Genomic DNA, 16,908 nt, shown 5'->3' with positions numbered 1-16,908 from the left:
ACAATAATCAGGCACACCTGGATTAATCAGTGTGTCCAATAATGTAAGACAGGAAATAAAGGAGCTGGCTTAAGTTCAGGAAGTAGTGTAGCTGTGCATAAAGTCAATTGCGTGAGTCTCACGCTGAATGCGTGAGAGTTGGCAGCCCTATGTGCAGTAAGCATGCACATGCATCCACATGCTAATAAAAACACACAAACACAACAAAAGTTATATTACAGAACACAAAAATTCACTGCTGTATCTCCTATTTCTTAGACCCGAAAAAGAGCACCAGTGGCAATCACCACATGGGTGAGTACAAAACTTCCTTCAACAGTTTTGCTGTTTATTGTGACTTGTGTAGCACTAGCATCCTCCAACACAACACTTATGCTACTGGACCAGTTAGTGGGGTAGAAAGATATAAAACTTACGCTGCTGGAGACCAGATGTTGAATACAGAAACACTTTCCTGTAACACAACAAACATAAAAAATAGTATTCGAACATTAAAAAAAAAAAAGGCAAAGCAAACACAATCACATCAAAACAAAGAACAATAAAACATTAATCAATATGAAGAATTTGATACCGCTCCGCAAGCAACTCAGTTTGAATTCACTTCACAGTCTATAATACTTTTCAGGTCATGTAATAAAGTTCAGTTTGTTTGTATTAATGTTCAATTCCTTTGTAGTAAAGTTCAGTTCCTTTGTTGTAAAGCTCAGTTCATGTGTAATATAGTTTTGATCTTGAGTAATGTTAAAAAAAAAAAAATGTCAGATCCAATCTAGTTAAGGGAAAACCGGGCAAAAGTCTTAAGTCTAAGTTCATCTTATAGTTCTCTTGTCATGCACGTCTTCTCCACACACACACACACACACACACACACACACACACACACACACACACACACACACTTGGTTGGCATCTTGGTTTCAACTGTAACATAAAACCTGACCAAACAAATGTCATTCACCCAAACCTGTTCAGTTTAGGATGCAGAGCAGATAAGTAATATTATGTCTTCCTCTTTAGAGATTTTAAATACACTTTTACTTTTTTGTATCTGTCTGCCTCTTCTCCTTCGACCATTACTTTACAAATGATGCACGTTATGCACGTGCACTACCAGCCTGGTTTCATTGTTAAAACGTAGGTATTAATATGTAATTTGCAAAGACATAAAAGATACTTTTTTGTACGTTTGGGGCACTTGATCTCAACTAGGCCAAAAGGTGGCTGCGCAAGAGAGTCAAATATAGGCCATCTGGTGAGGTGCCAAGCCATGGGGCGTCAGCGTGAACAATTAGGCCACAGGGCATGTAGTTAACATTCCTTATTTTGCAGTATTCTTGTGCTTCCATAAACTCCATATCTGCACCTGTTTGAGTAAAAGATGTTTCTAAATTTGAGTTGAATGGTCGCAATACAGTGATCATAATGCAACGTATTGCAAGCTAGGGTAACAGTTAACTTAGAAATGTACAGTTATGTGTGTGTGCAACTCTTTTCATCTTGGCTGTCTGCCTCATTCCTTTGAGGATGCGTTTAGCCAGAGACTTTGCTGAGACATCTCCCCTGACAAAGCACACCTCTCTGAAGTGAGAGGAGGTTATTCTGATGCCACTCTGAATTTCCAGCCTGCTCTCTGGTTGCCACCTCAATCTTTCTTGCCATTTCAATTGTGACTGTTCACAGATTAAACGCAACAACGTATCTGACTTGCAACACACACACAGCTACAGCTGTGCTCACTCAAGGTGATTTTATTCATTAAACAACCAATCACAAATGTACACACTTCCATTATTCATCACGTGATATTTCATGCATAAATATCAATCAATAATAATAAAAAAATAAAAAAAACATAATGCACAATGAGAGCACACGGTTAACACCCCCACTTGCTCTCACATTGTTAATATAGAACGCATCATTTTCCAAAAATAAATGCATCAAACTTCATCATCTTACACTTGGTTGCAGACTTTGTCAACACATCTGCTACCATCTCATTAGTGGGACAATACACTAATGTAATGTCACCATTATTTACAGAAGACCTAATAAAATGGTACTTGATGTCTACATGTTTGCATCTTTGCCTGCTCACAGGATTCTTTGCTAAGGCGATTGTACCTTGGTTATCTTCATATACTTTAGGTTGCGAGTATTGACATGTATCAAGATCTTTCAACAGTTGTTCAAGATAGAGACACTCCTGTATGGTTGTGGCTTGGGCTATATACTCTACCTCACAGGTGGACAGTGCGACAGTTGGCTGTTTCTTTGTTTTCCATGAAATCAAAGCACCACATTCAGTTAAACTTACACAATAGCCAGTTGTACTACGTCTGTCATTACTAGCTGCCCAGTCTGCATCACTGTATGCTCTTATTCCCAGTGTCTCATTACATTTCCTGTAACACAGTTATTTGTCAATTGTACCTTTAAGATACCTTAGTACCTGTTTAACTGTGGACCATTGCTCAACAGTTGGTTCTGTGAAATATTGTGACAGTTTGCTTACAACAAAACTTATATCAGGTCTAGTACAGATGGTGAAATAGATGAGGCTTCCCACTGCCTCTCTATATTTTTTCACATCAATCATCTTTTCAGCATCATTCTTATAGTCAAGTTTTTGTTCACAAGGAGTCGATCTAGGTTTGCAATCCTGCATGTTAAACCTTTGCAATATTTTTGTCACATATTTTTGCTTGTGACATTCTCACACAGTTGTCACTCTGGTTAAAATCAACACCTAAAAAATGCCTTAATTTGCCCAAGTCTTTCATTTGGAATCTTTCAGTAATCATGTCCTTCACACGTCTAAGAACATTTTCATCACTTGCCACAATCAATGATCACTTTTTCATTAGCTGTTTCCCATGTATACACACAATAGTCAGCTTGATTCTGCACAAAGTGGTTTCTGGTTAAGTACTCATGTAGTACCTTGTTCCAGTTTCTGCCCTGTAAGGTATGGACTGTCAGTTGACTTCCCCCTTTCCTCAAGCAAGAACGTGTGTACAACACACACACACACACACACTCTCTCTCAGGAATGGCCAGCCATAAAATGCTTGAACATTCCATGCCTTCCCCCATTTCTGCAAGAGAGATAACAGAACTCTAACACACACACACACAAACCAACACACACACATGATGGACTTTTACATTACACTCATAAAACGAGCCATTACCAATTGTATACGATATATTCCTGTATGTCTGTGTGTTTCCCAGTCCATGGTAGTCTAGATATGATCTCCTAGCGTATCAGTGAAACTCTTGAGTTTATAGTTATGTTTTAAGATGTATCTTCGTATTCCAATTATGTGTAAATGTTTTGTTTGGTACCGTTTTAATTATCTCGTTCCAACTGATTTGGTCAGATACAGAAGATTACAGTAAAATGTATGTTTTCTATGTTTTTACCATCTTGTGGAATGATTCTGACAAATTCTGACTGGTCATAAAAGAGGCGGACACGGCCATAGTTTAACTTTGACAAGACAAAGAGAATTTGGCCGCCAAAAGTTTCGTTGAATGCCTTTCTTTTATTTGTTTCTAGTTTAGTTTGTGTTTTTCAGTTGTAGATAAGTCTCTGTGTTTAATTCCAATCGACGATTGAAAAGAAAACCCCGTGACATATCTCTTCAGCAAATCCATCTACAAGGGACCTTTAAACGAGCGCGCGCTCGCTTTGAAGGAGAAACACGCGCACGTGACCGCGTGACGCGCCGGACCGAGCGAAGCACGCGCTTCTTCGCCAGCCATGCACAGATGGAACATTAACTCCTCGTGATTCCCCCCGTTCTACGAAGTGAAACGAACTCAGCCGAACTATTTTCCTTTGGTAATGTTACCCCAAAGACTGTGAACCTCCGTTCAACACGCACGCCAAGCAGCCCACATGATGCTTCCTCACACACAAAGGAATCCTCTCACGCACGCGGCCAGACAAGGCCGCGCAGGATTGCCGCGATACAGAGAGACCAAGAAACTTGCGCAAGTATATCTCTTTATAGAGCTTCTAAGAAGTTTTAAGATGATGTTTCGTGTTGTAATCGGAGAGGTGAATGTCTTCCTGCCAATGAAATTCTCCCAATTTTCTCTGTTCTCTCTCTCCCCATCCCCTTTCCTCTCTCTCTTACTCGCTCACGCGTGTAAGTTATCCATTGTCCAAACTTTACGCATTTCTCGTTCATTGATGTCTTATTGTATTGTTCATTGATGTCTATGTGTTTGTAAATACATATATCCCGTGTAACCGTAGTAAATACATAAGTAGTCATGCCTCTATTAAATTAATTATATATTCATTTTGATTGATGTGCTGTCTCTTTGCTCAATTTCAAGTCCCTTAAGTGCCAAAGGTCTAACTTATGCTACAAGCTTTACGAATTAAAGATACTTTAAAGAGTATGTGTTGATAGGGCGGGAAACCCAATTCTTCTGGCCAGAGAATTGCGTTTCCTGAAATCCTATAAAGTAAGATGATATTGTGGATCCCACAAATATTATCCTGACAATTGAGCTAATTCATTTTACCTGTTTGTGAAACATGGTCCGTGTAATTAACTGCAATCAACTTGTGGTTAATTTCAGGGATTCACATGCACGCATGCAGGTAGAATGACAGATCCTCTCTTATCGGGAGATTTATTAACATGTAAGACTGATCTAATCCAAACATGTATGAATAATTATTAATTACCAATTATTAATTATGATATGCAAATTCCCCACGGATTAGATCCGCCCTGAATCCTTACAAATGGTGGAGAATGCGGGCACATTTTAAACTTGTTTTATGAGCAAAATCAGTTTTCAATCTATGTCTATATTGTGATTTAATATTGTACGTGCGCCTCGAGTGAGCGAACGCAATGCGAACTCACCGCTGCAAAATAATGTCTGACATTCCGTTTGCCATTGTTAATAACTAAAAGTAAACTGCAGTTCATAGTATTAAATTTGTCCCACAAAAGGCGAAGAAACCTCTTTTGAACGACGACATTTTTAATGTTAAACTCCCCTGTCCGAACGATGTTCTTCTGTCAGGGTGAAGACTAGATTTAGTGAATCGATGCTCTTTCACTATTCTTAAAAAGGCCTTATTTTATAATCGTTAGATTAACGATAAACTCCTGGTTAAAACATTGACGTAGCTACTCAATTGTAAAAACCTAAAGCATATTTATTCATAGGTGCTATTTGATATATGTTATGGGAGTCGAAAAACAGATGAATAATTCCTGTTTTCTCTCGCACAACGCAGCGACGAATCCTGCTAGATGTGCTTGTAAAACATAGCACCGAAAAAAAATCCAACACTGAAAACATTTTTCATCATAAATGCTATTTGATAAATGTTATTTGGATCCGAAAAACAGATGCCAATTCCTGTTGTCCACAATTTACGTGTAGTGCAGCGAAGAAATCCTGCCACACACTTGTGTGAAATATAGCATCGAAAAATCCAAAACCTAAAAACATTTTAAATCATAAAAGGCTATTTGATAAATGTATTTGGATCCGAACGACAGACGTGTAATTCCTGTTGTCCCTATGTGTGTGTGTAGAGAAAAAAATCCTGCCACGCCGTTGTGTGAAATATAGCATCGAAAAATCCAAAACCTAAAAACATTTTAAATCATAAAATGCTATTTGATAAATGTATTTGTATCCGAACGACAGACGTGTAATTCCTGTTGTCCCTATGTGTGTGTGTAGGAAAAATCCTGCCACGCCGTTTTGTGAAATATACAACCGGAAAGAAATCCGTCGAGATATAAATTCCGCACTATTTCTGATTGATGCAACAATTGAGGCGTGTAATTCTTTGCACGTCCTCTGAGACAGTCACATGTGAAAGCAGGCGGGTTGCAATGCTACTGCCAAACGCTAGGGCGCGCCCTTGAGTTTCCCAGTATCAGACTGCCTCCACGTCCTGACTTTACCCTCCATGAGCGAGATGTCGCCATCGTGTGGACAATGGTAACAAGGTCATCCTTTCCTAAATAATTTTCTCTCAGCACCATTTCAGATTGTTCCAGTGAATTCCTGAAATTGTGTTTCTAACTTTCAATGCATGTGCAAGTTCCAGTTTTAATAACATGATTTCACTACTGTGTACATTTATTGTGAATTTAGTTCAAACCACGTTTGAATTTAAAATTCAAAAGTAGGTATTAGCAGTTTCTGATGACTACTTAGGAGGAGGGCGGCCCAACCCCCCCCTTTGGGCCTTGCCCTGCTAAGTCAGCTCATCACTTAGTTCCTAACATCATTCTGTTCTGAAGTGGCTTTCTCCCAGCTGGCTTTATTTTTGTTATTATCATAGTCGTGATCATCATCAAATATAATGCCAACCTTCAATTTTCTACACTTATTCAAATTTGGTTTGAAACAAACAAATTTCAAATTAATTTGAAGGAAGTCTCTGTTCCTGTCGGGAATGGTTTTATGGCTTTATTTCTATATTTCCTTTTTCAAATTATTTTTAGTAATTTTGATTCGATACGTTATGACAACTGTATCCTTACTTTCTAGAAGTTACTTAACATCTATGCATATGCTTGATTTGAATTGTAGTTAAACCAGTTTGAATGCAATTTAAATCAAGGTCTCTGTCAGCCAGATTGACCACTAGGAGGAAGTGGCCCAAACACGCCACTGCAGCTTGCTTCCTCCTGTGCTCTTCCTGCTGCACTTAATCTCTTCTCTGAATGGAGGCTAGGTTGTTCTGATAATTAACATCGTCATAATTTCCTTTTTGTTTGTACCATAATTTTAGTAAAGCCGTTGCCTTCGATTTTTTTTTCTACAAAAATAGACACTCAATTTGATTGAGATAAAGAGAGCTTTAATTCACATTGAGGTTCACTTGTCCTTCATCCTGTTTTGTGTTTGTAGGTAGAAATTTCTCTCGTGCTGTGGTGATTTGACAGTCATCTCTGCTTGGGGTCCAGCAAGCGGGTTCGTCTGACCTGCGTCACCAGCGCTGACTGAGCGCGAGTCTCGGACTTTCCCGTATCTCTCCGTTGGTGCGGCCCGCAACACATTACCAATTTGGCACTGCCGGTTGCGTGAGAGGGCGCACATCGGTACAGATATACGGAAGGGCCCGGGACACTGCTGTCAAGTGTTTGGGGATGACAGGAAGACCAACCACAATGCTGACTCCAACCCGAATGACCTCATTTCACCCCAGGCAAACTAGAAAAAGGTATTAAACCCATCCACTTAGTATTGGCCACAGAATCTATGAATTCCCCCGGTCATTGAAGCGTTTGGCTCCCTTCTCCTCTCCGAGCCACAAACCGCAGGCTTAGGCCTCCTCTTCCCTTGTAACACTTCCTGTGTACTATTGACGCCATTTCATTACAGACCTTTCCATCTTTGATGGTTGCATGTTACTTCAAACTTTGCTATCTTGCCACTGCTCTTTTCTGTTGTGCTCTGTTCCTTTCAGTTCACCTAGAAGACAGAACCTATCTGAGACAACAAGGAACGCTGAATAATAGTTTGACAAACCAAGCCGTTAGCATCAACATGTGACCCCTAAGCTACCGCCCTGTTAAATTTTATTCAGGCCCATACTGACCTACCTAAATTGTCCCACCGAATGATTTAACTGTCTGCATCAGTTAACCAAAATTTTCATACACGGCATAGCCCGTATTATAGCTCGTTAAACGTAGAACGAAATTGCATTGGTCTCTCTGCGTGTGTTGTGTTCCTCTCGCCCACAGTGAAGCCAGTATGTTCCGGTCCTACAGTCCCACAACCCGCTGGGACAACCTCGACACATGGCCGACGGCCATGACGGCTAACTTCCTGCCCGAGGACGCTAGTGACTCAGAGCCTTGAGCCAAGAGCATCGCAGACGTGGACAAGCTGACGGCGCACAAACCAAGCCAAAGCTCCCACGACAAAGACCGGTCATACACGTCAACCTCACTTGCCAGCTCATCACACAAGAACGTCTCCACGAAAGGAGCCGCATCGCCCTGGAGCACAAAGTTGCAACGCTAAGGATGCAAGCCGAGGATGACAACGACCCCTAGCTACAAGAAGGAAGTGGAAAGACTTCAAACTGCCCTGTCTGATCTTCGTCGACACACAGACCGAAGAGAGCAGTCAGAGAAAAGAACCAGAGAGGAAATCAACGAGAAACTCTGACAAAGTGACGCCCCTTGCAAAGAGCAGAGACTGAACTTAAAGAGACTCGTAAGCCACAGCCTGCGAAAGAAACTCGCAAGAGGCCTGTGCCACAACCCACAAGCTCGTTCAGCAGAGACTGAACTAAAAGAAAGAGACACTAAAGCCAAGGCCTTTAAACACTTACACACGGGCCGAGCTGAAATCCATGAACCTGCTCAACAGAGACACGATCTCAAAGACAAACTTGACATTTGTCCACACCGAGTTGAAACACTCTTATAGCCTGCAGCATGACCGGAAAAGGGGAAACACATACCACAAGTTTCCCCTGACTGGTCTGCACCCTTCAGCCAAGAACCCAGAGCTGTAAAGAGGGGTTGAAAGCCCACTGTTCAAAACATCACCAGCCGCTGCGGCAGGCCTTCATTAAAGAATTCTCTGATCCAGAATTCGAAAAGACTTTGAAAAAAAAAAAAACAATCTACTCTGTCTCTGAACACTACTCAGAGCTGCCTCTCGAGGGCGCCCCACCAAACCATCGCCCTGTTTACAGAGAGCCAAGACCATTCCAGCCTGGAGCGGTACCCCTCTCAACATGCCACTGGTAAGCACAAGTCTGAGCACACATCAGACAAACACAGTGCCGCCACGTCTCAGACAGCCGAGACACTGGAGTCGCTGAAAAGCTTCTTCACAAAAGACTTTCCAAAAATTCAAGAGGTACGAGCCTTACATCCTATGGCTGAGCGTCATACCTACAGCAGCACACAGCCACCACAGCTGACAGCTGCACAGCCTGAGCGAGACAGCACAGTTTCCCACAGCTGGGTCCGAAACCCCAAAAGACCTGATCAAAAGGGGGGGTGGGCCCGGAAACTCTGCCTACCCATCACTCTAGACAATGAAGTGAGCCTTGAAACCCTGGTAGACACCGGCTCAAACCTCACTCTAATGTCAGCTCAACTCTTTGAAAAAACTCAGTGCTAAAGCTAAGAGCGAAGATCGAACTCTTATACCCCAACTACGTGAGCTGAATGTGCAGTCGTACAGCCAGAACGACCTCCGGCTCGAACAGAGAGCTCCCACTTACCTGACAATTGGTCTGTTGAGGCCTACCCACCCGGTGCACATCTCACAAATGGACATGTACCCCTTTCCGATGGGCAAAGACCTGCTAGAATGCTCTGAGCTTTGATTAGACTTCAAACACCTGACCGTCTGGGCCCAAGTTCAAGAACCCCGCCCCTCCAGTCACACAGGTCACCAAAGCCAGACTCCAAGGTCACAGAGTTCCCAGGAACTCCAGCAGCCATCCAGGAATACACAGCCTCAGCACCAAGTCAAGGTTCAAGTTCGCGACCCTGCACCTTCCAGCTCGCCAAATACCACGCAATGCCCACTCAACGATGCGTGACCTAATGCAGAAGGCCTCCTCACAAAGACTTCCTAAAACCCCACTGACTTTGAACTGCACAAACACAGTGCAAGACTCTTCTAAAAGGGACCCTGATCAGCATAAGGACATAGAACTTTTAAGAATAGACGAAAATGTGTGCTCAAAGAGACACAAGACTCTGCAATAGGAAAAATTAGAACTTTACTGATTTATAGAAAATCTCGAATAGACGTGCACACCTCACCTGCCAATAGACTACGCACGACTCCTTCGAACCAAGCATTTGCTACATGCTGGTTGAAATGACACTGCTAAACATTACTTTCTATGACAATGAAGGGTTACAAGAAACACTAGCTCCAAATAGGGCATACGTCACCTTAACGCCAGGGTGTAGGAAAACCACCACAGTTTTAAACTACCGTTAACCTACAGGCGTGCTTTTGATCGTTGCGATCCAACCAGAACACAACGTGCGATACGCATTTTGATCGCTGGCTTGTCCACATGCAGATAAAACGATAGCTGGAATTGACATCTCTACTTTAAGTAAAAAGCCTTAGATTTCCAACTAAAAGTAGCATGTTCAGCAGTAAAGCGTAAGTCTGTTTGACAAAGAAACCCCATCTCAGCAGCTTGTAAACTGTACCGATATCTATTCTGCTTTACTTAAAAGAAATCCAAATTGTAATATGACTAAACCTGTGTCTAACAAAGAAAGCTCAGGAAAAAGTTATATCTAGGTAGACCTGGGTGATGCTCCCCTTTCTACAAATGTAAAGGCCTTACAAATTATTTTTAGATTGATGTAATTCACCTAAATTTTAGCTGCATCTACAAGCCGAGAGCTACCTAGCGATCAAAACTGTTTACTCGCTGAAAAGTCAGCATTCGTGCACGAGAGGGACGTAACTATATATGCTTAGACAAGCTTTGACTTACAGCAAATCTATTACCTTACTCTGTAAACAAATAGAATAAGTTGCGTAAGATAAAGAGAAGAGTTCCATGAGTAAAATTAGCTAATGCCAAAACTCTTCTGCATTTTACTTAATGTAACACCGAGTCCTAGAAAGACTTAAAAATATAGGTGCATCCTGTTAACCCGTTTAAACATGCATAATTCATGAAAAATGTACATACATTCGTTAGGGACTGTTGAATTGTCTGACATGCTATGGTTCCCATGACACCGACTTGTCACAGGAAGTGCTAACTTGTGATGTCACTTTGTAAACAAACCAGCCTAGGTGGCTACGTTAACCTAGCATCCCTCCAGCTTACGCTAAGCTAAACTAACCTAGCATCCAGCTAGCTCACGCTACGCTAACCTAACCTAGCATCCAGCTAGCTCAAGCTAAACTAACCTAACCTGGCGTCCATCCAGCTTATGCTAAGCTAAATAATAAATTCTACAGTTAGCAGTTAGCATCATTTACTTGAACCCTTAATCACCGCTTGTGTTCACACAATGTAACGTATTCTAAAATACTTTCCTTAACATCGGTTAGGGTTTCTAATTATTCACTTTCCGTGTTTGCAATTCCTCTTAGCTAAAGTTTACCTTCCCTAGTTCAGGCATAGTCCTTCCTAACTGTCGGAGGATAACTTCGCAGATGACCTGTTAATTAAACTTAAGTTTAACTACATGTAAACTGTGTAGCTAGAGAAGAATTCATATAGCAATAGGGATTTTCATCGGCAGGTGACTAACCCTTTGATGGGACACACACGATGTGGTCTGGAACACGCGACCGCCGTAACCCACTATGAAGTGTTGACCCAGGTAAATCCAAAGTTTAGTCACTAAGGCCACTGATTGTTCTCGCCTTAAGATCATTCCCGTAGTTTTGATCACTTTTATTTCTTTTCGCTTTTAATTTTAATTTTTTTTTGCTCTTCGTTAATTCTTTAATTTCTTTGACTTTGATAATAATAGCACTCAGCTATTCCCTTGGCTATTCGATCATCTATATGATTTACTTTTATTTCCTCTCTTATTCAAATGTGGTTCCAGTCCCCATAGGGCCCAGAAAGGAAACAGAGACACCTTTACTTGTGATTGTGTTTATTTTCAACAAGTGCACTCATTTTTGTGACCCTGAAACACAAGTATTTCAGCACTTTACTAGGGCACAACTATAGTCCAGAGAATTGATAATAAGCATTATTCAAATAGGACAGCTGTTTTTTGTTTGTTTTCCCCCTATCATTCACTTCGTCAAGCCGTAGTGAACCATGACTATGCCCTTTTCAGGACATACTCTCGAAACCACATAAAGTCTTGCCCTCCTAACATCCACAGCTAAGATAAGGATACAAGACACACTTCACTAGCTAGCCACACGTGAAACACCTAGCTTTATGCTACATACCTAGTGAACCCGTTAAACCGTGGTTCTGAACTTTTAGGGTCATGGATTAGTCTCTCCCCACAAGTGTGACAAAAGTCACAAAGCCCCTGCTTCACCTGACCTTAACCTTTCAGCTTAACAAAGACTGACAAAACAATGGACACTATGAGAAACCTCCATTTATACCCCTCCAACCACCCACGGACGCCGTCTGCACAAACCGACAACCGGTGCTCCAGACAACCTGCGTCAACAAGCACATGCTGCGTGCACTCAACAACATTCAGCGTTCTGCACCTGATGCCATCACTGCGCCACAGCTTGTGATGCCACAGTGCAAAAGGGGGGGTAATGCCAATGTATGCCGCTGCACGCCGCAGCACCAGAGACACTTGCAAGACACCGAAGCAAGTGGCATACCGGCGTTCTCAAAGCGAAAAGACTGTCCTCTCGCTGAAAATTTTCCTCCCTTTCTCTCTCCCTTTCACTTTTACCAGGATGCTGCTGTGCCTCCAGCCAACCAGAGGGCAACCGCAATCGGACATCTCACCAGGTCTGGCACCAGGACTCCTTTTCTGCCGGACCCGCACTCAGAAAGTGAATGTGCCACCTGATCCTTACAACGCCTACAGAACACACTACCCCAGCATAACAACACAATACAGCTGGGTAGGTGCCGATGGACAAAGGACTCCCGCACTCACGCTGAGACCGTGGTTGAACACATGCTCAAGCAACTTGAGAAAATGACTGTCACGCTAGCGGAGCCAGGTGGCCACAACCATCGCCGCACTGCCGTCAGAACTCTGTTTAACACTTGTATGTCCAGCATGAATGCAGCAAACCTCGCCAACGTGGGACGGCATGTAGCCGAAATTCAGACTGAGATTCCACAGATAAAAGAGCACTCACAACAGAGTGCATCCCTCCAGACCATCGACAAGACACTGAAGGGAACTGTGGTAACTTTCAACACTCACAGCGTTGAACCCCATGCACTCCAACACTCACTCCATGAAACAGCTGTTTACTGTCTTCCAGAATGACTTTGCTCAAACTCAGCTGGTAACAGCCCTGATGACAAACCTGCTGTAGGGGGTGAACTCCTCCATCGACAGCCTCGCCGTGGGTAGAATTCCACCGCACCTGATACCCTTAAGCCTCGTGAAAACCGTGCTGGCGTCCGCCATCACCACGCCAACTGACTCTTTACAAATACACCTTTCCTACTCTCTGGGTAGTGCCATCCCTCTCTGCGTCGACTACAAGCAGAGAAGGGGGGGGGGGGGGGGGTTTCTCTTGAACTTGCCCATCATAGAGTCAAGCCGAATCTACCGGCTCAAGAACATTGTCAAGGTCAGATTTTGAAAAGTAACATTCACATCAAGATCCACACGCCGGACGGGGTTGACTGCAACGACAGCAACACAAAGCCGTCCTAAGCTCCGAACCCGTACGTGTGCACATTGACCAAAGAAATTCACTATCTCTGCCCTAACAAGTCTTTCCTCAGAGACAACACTGACGGAATCTGCGGGCTGCAGATCAGCGACACCCGCTGCCCTGCCGAAGCCAAGCCACGGACTCAAGGCATCAAGACCCAAGCAGAGAGTGTAAGTGACAGGCGGCTCGCTAACACTCCTGTGCGCACAGCTGCACTCACTTACGACCCGAATGACACTGACACCTGTGTCACCTCGCTCCACTAGAGCCTGTGAATCCAAGCACCGAAAAGTGCCATCCTTCACCTTGACGACCTGGCATGGTACCATCTTCCATGCAAAGAGTACAAATTAAACTGGAAATCCCATCCTTCTCCAGGAACCACACTTTCACCCTAACTCCAGAACGGGAGTTGTGGTTTGCGAAAGGGGGGTGATCCCAGCTAATTGACATTGCTCCTATCGACACAGCCCTCCAAGCTGTGTCTCGACTACCCATTCTGACTACCTCACCTGTTGTCCAAGCCTGGACCGCAGCCGACACTGCACTGTGTACCTCTATGGTAGTCAGACACGCCCTGACACTGGGCTTGACCTTCATCCTATACAGGAGACTCAACGAGATACAAACATCTTCAGCCAAGCTCACGAAAGGTTTCGGACGAAACCCGCAAAAAGGGGGTGCCAAGTCAGAGACCAGGCCAGAGCCGAACCTAATAGAGCTGAATCCTCAGCCCTAATAACCACCTGCTGCATGAGTCATGATTCACCTGCCATCCGCCCATTGTGATGTGTCGTCCAATGATGTCCACAAAGGGACGTCATCGGACGAAAAGGGGGACTGTAAGGTATGGACTGTCAGTTGACTTCCCCCTTTCCTCAAGCAAGAACGTGTGTACAACACACACACACACACACTCTCTCTCAGGAATGGCCAGAGCCATAAAATGCTTGAACATTCCATGCCTTCCCCCATTTCTGCAAGAGAGATAACAGAACTCTAACACACACACACACACAAACCAACACACACACATGATGGACTTTTACATTACACTCATAAAACGAGCCATTACCAATTGTATACGATATATTCCTGTATGTCTGTGTGTTTCCCAGTCCATGGTAGTCTAGATATGATCTCCTAGCATATCAGTGAAACTCTTGAGTTTATAGTTATGTTTTAAGATGTATCTTCGTATTCCAATTATGTGTAAATGTTTTGTTTGGTACCGTTTTAATTATCTCGTTCCAACTGATTTGGTCAGATACAGAAGATTACAGTAAAATGTATGTTTTCTATGTTTTTACCATCTTGTGGAATGATTCTGACAAATTCTGACTGGTCATAAAAGAGGCGGACACGGCCATAGTTTAACTTTGACAAGACAAAGAGAATTTGTCCGCCAAAAGTTTCGTTGAATGTCATTGGCCAGTTCGCACCTCAGAGGCTTGGACTCCAGTTCCTCTAAAGAGGACTGAGCCTCCCTCTGGACGCTCTTCCTCCCGTGTCCTCGTGTCATGATGTAACGTCTCGCCTCCGGGCGAGTTCTTCGCCTTTCTTTTATTTGTTTCTAGTTTAGTTTGTGTTTTTCAGTTGTAGATAAGTCTCTGTGTTTAATTCCAATCGACGATTGAAAAGAAAACCCCGTGACATATCTCTTCAGCAAATCCATCTACAAGGGACCTTTAAATGAGCGCGCGCTCGCTTTGAAGGAGAAACACGCGCACGTGACCGCGTGACGCGCCGGACCGAGCGAAGCACGCGCTTCTTCGCCAGCCATGCATAGATGGAACATTAACTCCTCGTGATTCCCCCCGTTCTACGAAGTGAAACGAACTCAGCCGAACTATTTTCCTTTGGTAATGTTACCCCAAAGACTGTGAACCTCCGTTCAACACGCGCGCCAAGCAGCCCACGTGATGCTTCCTCACACACAAAGGAATCCTCTCACGCACGTGGCCAGACAAGGCCGCGCAGGATTGCCGCGATACAGAGAGACCAAGAAACTTGCGCAAGTATATCTCTTTATAGAGCTTCTAAGAAGTTTTAAGATGATGTTTCGTGTTGTAATCGGAGAGGTGAATGTCTTGAAACCAATGAAATTCTCCCAATTTTCTCTGTTCTCTCTCTCCCCATCCCCTTTCCTCTCTCTCTTACTCGCTCACGCGTGTAAGTTATCCATTGTCCAAACTTTACGCATTTCTCGTTCATTGATGTCTTATTGTATTGTTCATTGATGTCTGTGTTTGTAAATACCGTGTAACCGTAGTAAATACATAAGTAGTCATGCCTCTATTAAATTAATTATATATTCATTTTGATTGATGTGCTGTCTCTTTGCTCAATTTCAAGTCCCTTAAGTGCCAAAGGTCTAACTTATGCTACAAGCTTTACGAATTAAAGATACTTTAAAGAGTATGTGTTGATAGGGCGGGAAACCCAATTCTTCTGGCCAGAGAATTGGGTTTCCTGAAATCCTATAAAGTAAGATGATATTGTGGATCCCACAAATATTATCCTGACAATTGAGCTAATTCATTTTACCTGTTTGTGAAACATGGTCCGTGTAATTAACTGCAATCAACTTGTGGTTAATTTCAGGGATTCACATGCACGCATGCAGGTAGAGTGACAGATCCTCCCTTATTGGGAGATTTATTAACATGTAAGACTGATCTAATCCAAACATGTATGAATAATTATTAATTACCAATTATTAATTATGATATGCAAATTCCCCACGGATTAGATCCGCCCTGAATCCTTACAGCCCGATTGTTTCAACCCATACAATGACCTTTCCAATCTACAAACCAATTTTTCATTTGTGCCAGATTTTACTTCATAACCCTCTGGTTGTTCTATGTAAATTTCGTGATCTATTGGTGCTTTCAGATAGGCAGTTTTTACATCCATGTGGTGCAAAATCAAGTTTTCTTGTACTGCTTTTTGTATTATCACTCGGATACTTGTCAAGTTAGCTGTAGGGGAAAAAGTCTCTTCATAATCAACACCTCTCTTCTGACTGTATCCTTTGGCTACATAACGTGCTTTGCACTTTTCAGATCCATCTATGTTATTCCTGATCGCATAAACCCATCTGCCCCCCACTGCTTTCTTACCCTCAGGCAAACTACTTAGGGTAAATGTGTGATTTTCTCTAAGTGATTGCATCTCCTCATCCATTGCAGTGACCCACTCATTTGATCTGTCCGAGGTTACAGCTTCTGTAAAAGTTACAGGTATATTACATGTCACTCTATAACAGTAACCTATGTTGATCTGCACCTGATCAGTTTCCTCATCAGATGCCTGTTGAGAAACATAGTCATGTAAATAACTTGGCTTCATCCTCACTCTAGAAGGGTATCTCGGAGGCTCAGGCATAGCTTCAACTGATTGGGTCTGAGGACTACTACTCTGCTCCTCCTCTTTGACTGAAACCTGGGGCCTCATGTATCAACACTGCGTACGCACAAAAACACAGCGTACGTCAGCTTTCACGTTCACGGCCAGATGTACTAACAGTGAAATTAACTTAAGAAT

General features: G+C 42.9%; 1 protein-coding gene across 1 annotated transcript in view; it reads left to right on the top strand.

The window, feature by feature from the left end:
• Positions 1 to 258: 258 nt before the first annotated feature.
• Positions 259 to 16,908, top strand: part of LOC130100362 (globoside alpha-1,3-N-acetylgalactosaminyltransferase 1-like) — a gene marked incomplete at its 5' end in the record, with an annotated part of 38,425 nt that continues 21,775 nt past the window's right edge. Inside the window, one exon of the mRNA XM_056265790.1 lies at positions 259 to 294. Coding sequence (XP_056121765.1) covers positions 259 to 294 — 36 coding nt within the window. The remainder of the gene's footprint in view (positions 295 to 16,908) is intronic.

The sequence above is a fragment of the Rhinichthys klamathensis genome, unplaced genomic scaffold (assembly GCF_029890125.1).
Source record: "Rhinichthys klamathensis goyatoka isolate OS25496 unplaced genomic scaffold, OSU_Roscu_1.1 h1tg000240l_1, whole genome shotgun sequence".
Lineage (NCBI taxonomy): Eukaryota > Metazoa > Chordata > Actinopteri > Cypriniformes > Leuciscidae > Rhinichthys > Rhinichthys klamathensis.
Note: the sequence above shows the minus strand (reverse complement) of the source record. Positions and strands in the feature narration are given on the sequence as shown.